Source organism: Nansenia antarctica, assembly GCF_963989245.1.
Source record: "Nansenia antarctica genome assembly, contig: SCAFFOLD_250, whole genome shotgun sequence".
Taxonomy (NCBI): Eukaryota; Metazoa; Chordata; class Actinopteri; order Argentiniformes; family Microstomatidae; genus Nansenia; species Nansenia antarctica.
This window is the reverse complement of record NW_027662796.1, coordinates 61,992-65,000: the sequence shown is the minus strand read 5'-3', so window position 1 is coordinate 65,000 and position 3,009 is coordinate 61,992. Positions and strand designations below refer to the sequence as shown.

At 49.6% G+C, this 3,009-nt stretch overlaps 1 protein-coding gene across 1 annotated transcript in view; it reads left to right on the top strand.

Annotated features, from left to right (window-relative positions):
- sash1a (SAM and SH3 domain containing 1a) overlaps positions 1-2,548 on the top strand; it is a gene marked incomplete at both ends in the record, with an annotated part of 33,423 nt that extends 30,875 nt beyond the window's left edge. The window contains 2 exon segments of the mRNA XM_080551121.1: positions 811-942; positions 2,276-2,548. Of these exon segments, the coding sequence (XP_080407247.1) occupies positions 811-942; positions 2,276-2,548 (405 nt within the window).
- Positions 2,549-3,009: the final 461 nt, after the last annotated feature.

Here is a 3,009-nt window from a genome sequence, read left to right as displayed (position 1 = left end):
GATCTCAGGTTGCCTCTTTCTAGTGTGTTCGGCGTTTATGATTGAATGCATCTTTACAGGATCTTAACCGACACTTTTATTTGATAAAGATCGAGGAAATAAAAAGTCTCTATTGTTTCCAAATGGCCTTCTTCTTCTCTTAACATGGCATTGGCTGTGGTGAGTTCCTCCTCTGTTGCTTTGATGAAACGCCATCTTAATGTTTTCCTCCTTAGCAACCCTCCTTAGCAACCCTCGATTGACTCCAGATCCCAGTTGGGTTTTGTTTCAGAGTCTGTATGTACCCATATATCTCAACCAGTATGCTAGCGATTGGAACAGCTAGCAGCTACCAGCATTAGGGATTGGAACAGCTAGCAGCTAACAGCATTAGCGATTGGAACAGCTAGCAGCTAACAGCATTAGCGATTGGAACTGCAAAGCTTCCTAGCCTTCGTATTTATTAGAGAGATTTATTGGGCCGTCTAATGATCACAAGGTCGGCAGATCTGCGGTTCGAACCCCGGCTGGCCACATGTCGAAGTATCCTTGGGCAAGACACTGAACCCCAAATTGCTCCCAGTGAGCGGGCCGGCGCCTTGCATGGCAGCTTGGCCGCCATTGGTGTGTGAATGTGTGTGTGAATGGGTGAATGAGAGGCCGTTGTAAAGCGCTTTGGATGTCAGTCCATTTACCATTTTGGTGTGCGTGTACTGTATGAAGCTGTGGGGAAACTGTCAGCTTTCCTTCTCTCCCCCTCCACTCATTCGCAGTCTCTCTCTTTCTCTCTCCCTCCCTCGTTCTCCCCCCCTCCCTCGTCCGTCCCCCCAGCACGGGCGGTGTGGCGTGCCCCAGCCCCTGGTCCAACGCTACTCTGAGGACCTGGAGCAGCCGGTGAAGGACGTGGCCTCCAGCATGGACCAGGTCCGCGTCAAGCAGCTCCGCAAGCAACACCGCATGGCCGTGAGTTGCCCTCTTACTCCTCTGTCTTTTACCTTCCGCAGTGTAACACACTTCTATACGTGTGTTGTGGGTTCTTGTGTGATACTTAAAACACTAGAACAGCCATGGGTGGGGTCATTTAACACTAGAACAGCCGTGGGTGGGGTCATTTAACACTAGAACAGCCATGGGCACTGGCGGACTCAGGGAGGGGGCAGGGGGGGGGCGACCGCCCCTCCTGGAGCCCCCACAGTTGAAAAACGTCTCACTTAAGTGCCCTTTTGAGTGGCAAAAATGCCCTTTTGAGTGGCAAAAATGAGAGGACGTGCCCTATTGGCTGCCCTTCCAATGGTCTAAATTTGACCATGTGCACTGATGGGGTCCCATGTTGTGCAGTAGGTGCCCTTTTTTTCTTTTCGCCCCCCACCCCTGCCCTTCAAATAGCCTGAGTCCACTGGCCATGGGTGGGGTCATTTAACACTAGAACAGCCACGGGTGGGGTCATTAACACTAGAACAGCCATGGGTGGGGTCATTAAACTCTTATAGTAGGTAACATAGACACGGCTGTTCTAGTGTTAAACTCTTATAGTAGGTAACATAGACACGTCTGTTCTAGTGTTAAAAACTGAAACTATACTTTCGATCAGTGGTTCTCAACCCACTCCCCGGCCCACCGCAGCACACCTGATTCAACTAATCAAGTCCAAGTCGATTGATTCGGGGTCCCCGAGGAGAGGTTTGAGAACCACCGCTTTAGATGGTATCCGTGAAGAAAGTCAGTGACATCGATAAGTCATTGATGATGCGAGATTTGCTCAATCGTTTTGTTATTTCGTTCATTGAAATGTTTGCATTTCAATTATACGTTTTTGAAAAATAGACATGGGTCATTGAAAGTGCTTGAATTCCCCCCTCTCTCTCTCTCTCTCTAAAAATAAAACTATATATTCAAAAAATAATAATTTACTTAGCTCGCCAACTAGCAAATAAGTCTCTGTATTGCTTAACTTTACACATATTTCACAAAATATTGTTTTGCTGCGCTGTGGTAGAGAAGGCAAGAGACCATCTAGTGTTCACACATTCAAGCCTCTCTTTTTAATTGTTGTCTGTGAGCGGATAGTTCCTATTATATACATTCTCATCTAGATCTGTCTCAAACTAGGCCGTGTTGGGTCCTTGAATTTGAGGGAATTGAGTCTTGAAAGTCCTCGAAAGGTGCTTGAATGTGATGTTTCAGAAGGTGTGGGAACAGTGGCCAGGTCAAAGGTCAAACCTCAAACCCAGATGATCCTAACAAGCTCCTGTCTCTTGTCTCTCCTCTCGTGTGTGTGTGTGTGTGTGTGTCTCAGATCCCGTTCGGCGGTCTGACCGAGATGTGCCGGAAGCCTCTCTCCCCGCCGGGCAGCGCCGTCAGCACCGTCTCTGATTGGCTGGTGTCCATCGGGCTGCCCATGTACGCCGCCCCGCTGGCCACGGCAGGGTACGACACCCTGGGGCGGGTGTCCTCGCTCACGGAGACCGGCGTGTGGGAGGCGGGCGTCAGGGACGAGAGGCACGCCCGCAGGCTGGTCAGCGAGGCCCGGCTGGTCAGCGCAGCGCACAGAGACGTGACACAGTCGTAGAAAAACTGTGTTAGCGGTTAAAAAAGACAACAACAACAACACACAATCGAACGGTTCGTGGGGACGGTTGTTCCCCTCTGCGGCTGTCTCCGCTCAGAGGTTGACGCGGCAGCGAACTGAACGCAGAAACCGAACGACCGTTCGAATGAGTACAGCACAATTTTTACAGCCCCGCCCCCACCCCCCCATCATCGAGACTTCCGATTGGACTGTGGACGATTGCACAGCCACACAGTCGAGACTTACGATTGGACGATTGCACAGCCACACAGTCGAGACTTAACGAGCAATTCTGCTCCATTTGCTTCTCTCCCACTCCTTATCAATTTATCTCTCTCTCTCTCTCTCTTTTTCTATTCCTCTTCTTTTAAAAAAATGTTTACGGTGAGATTCTTCTGACTGCCAAGACAAGATATCAGATGCCTTTTAAAAAAAACTCTCTCTTGTAGGACTGTTTCTCT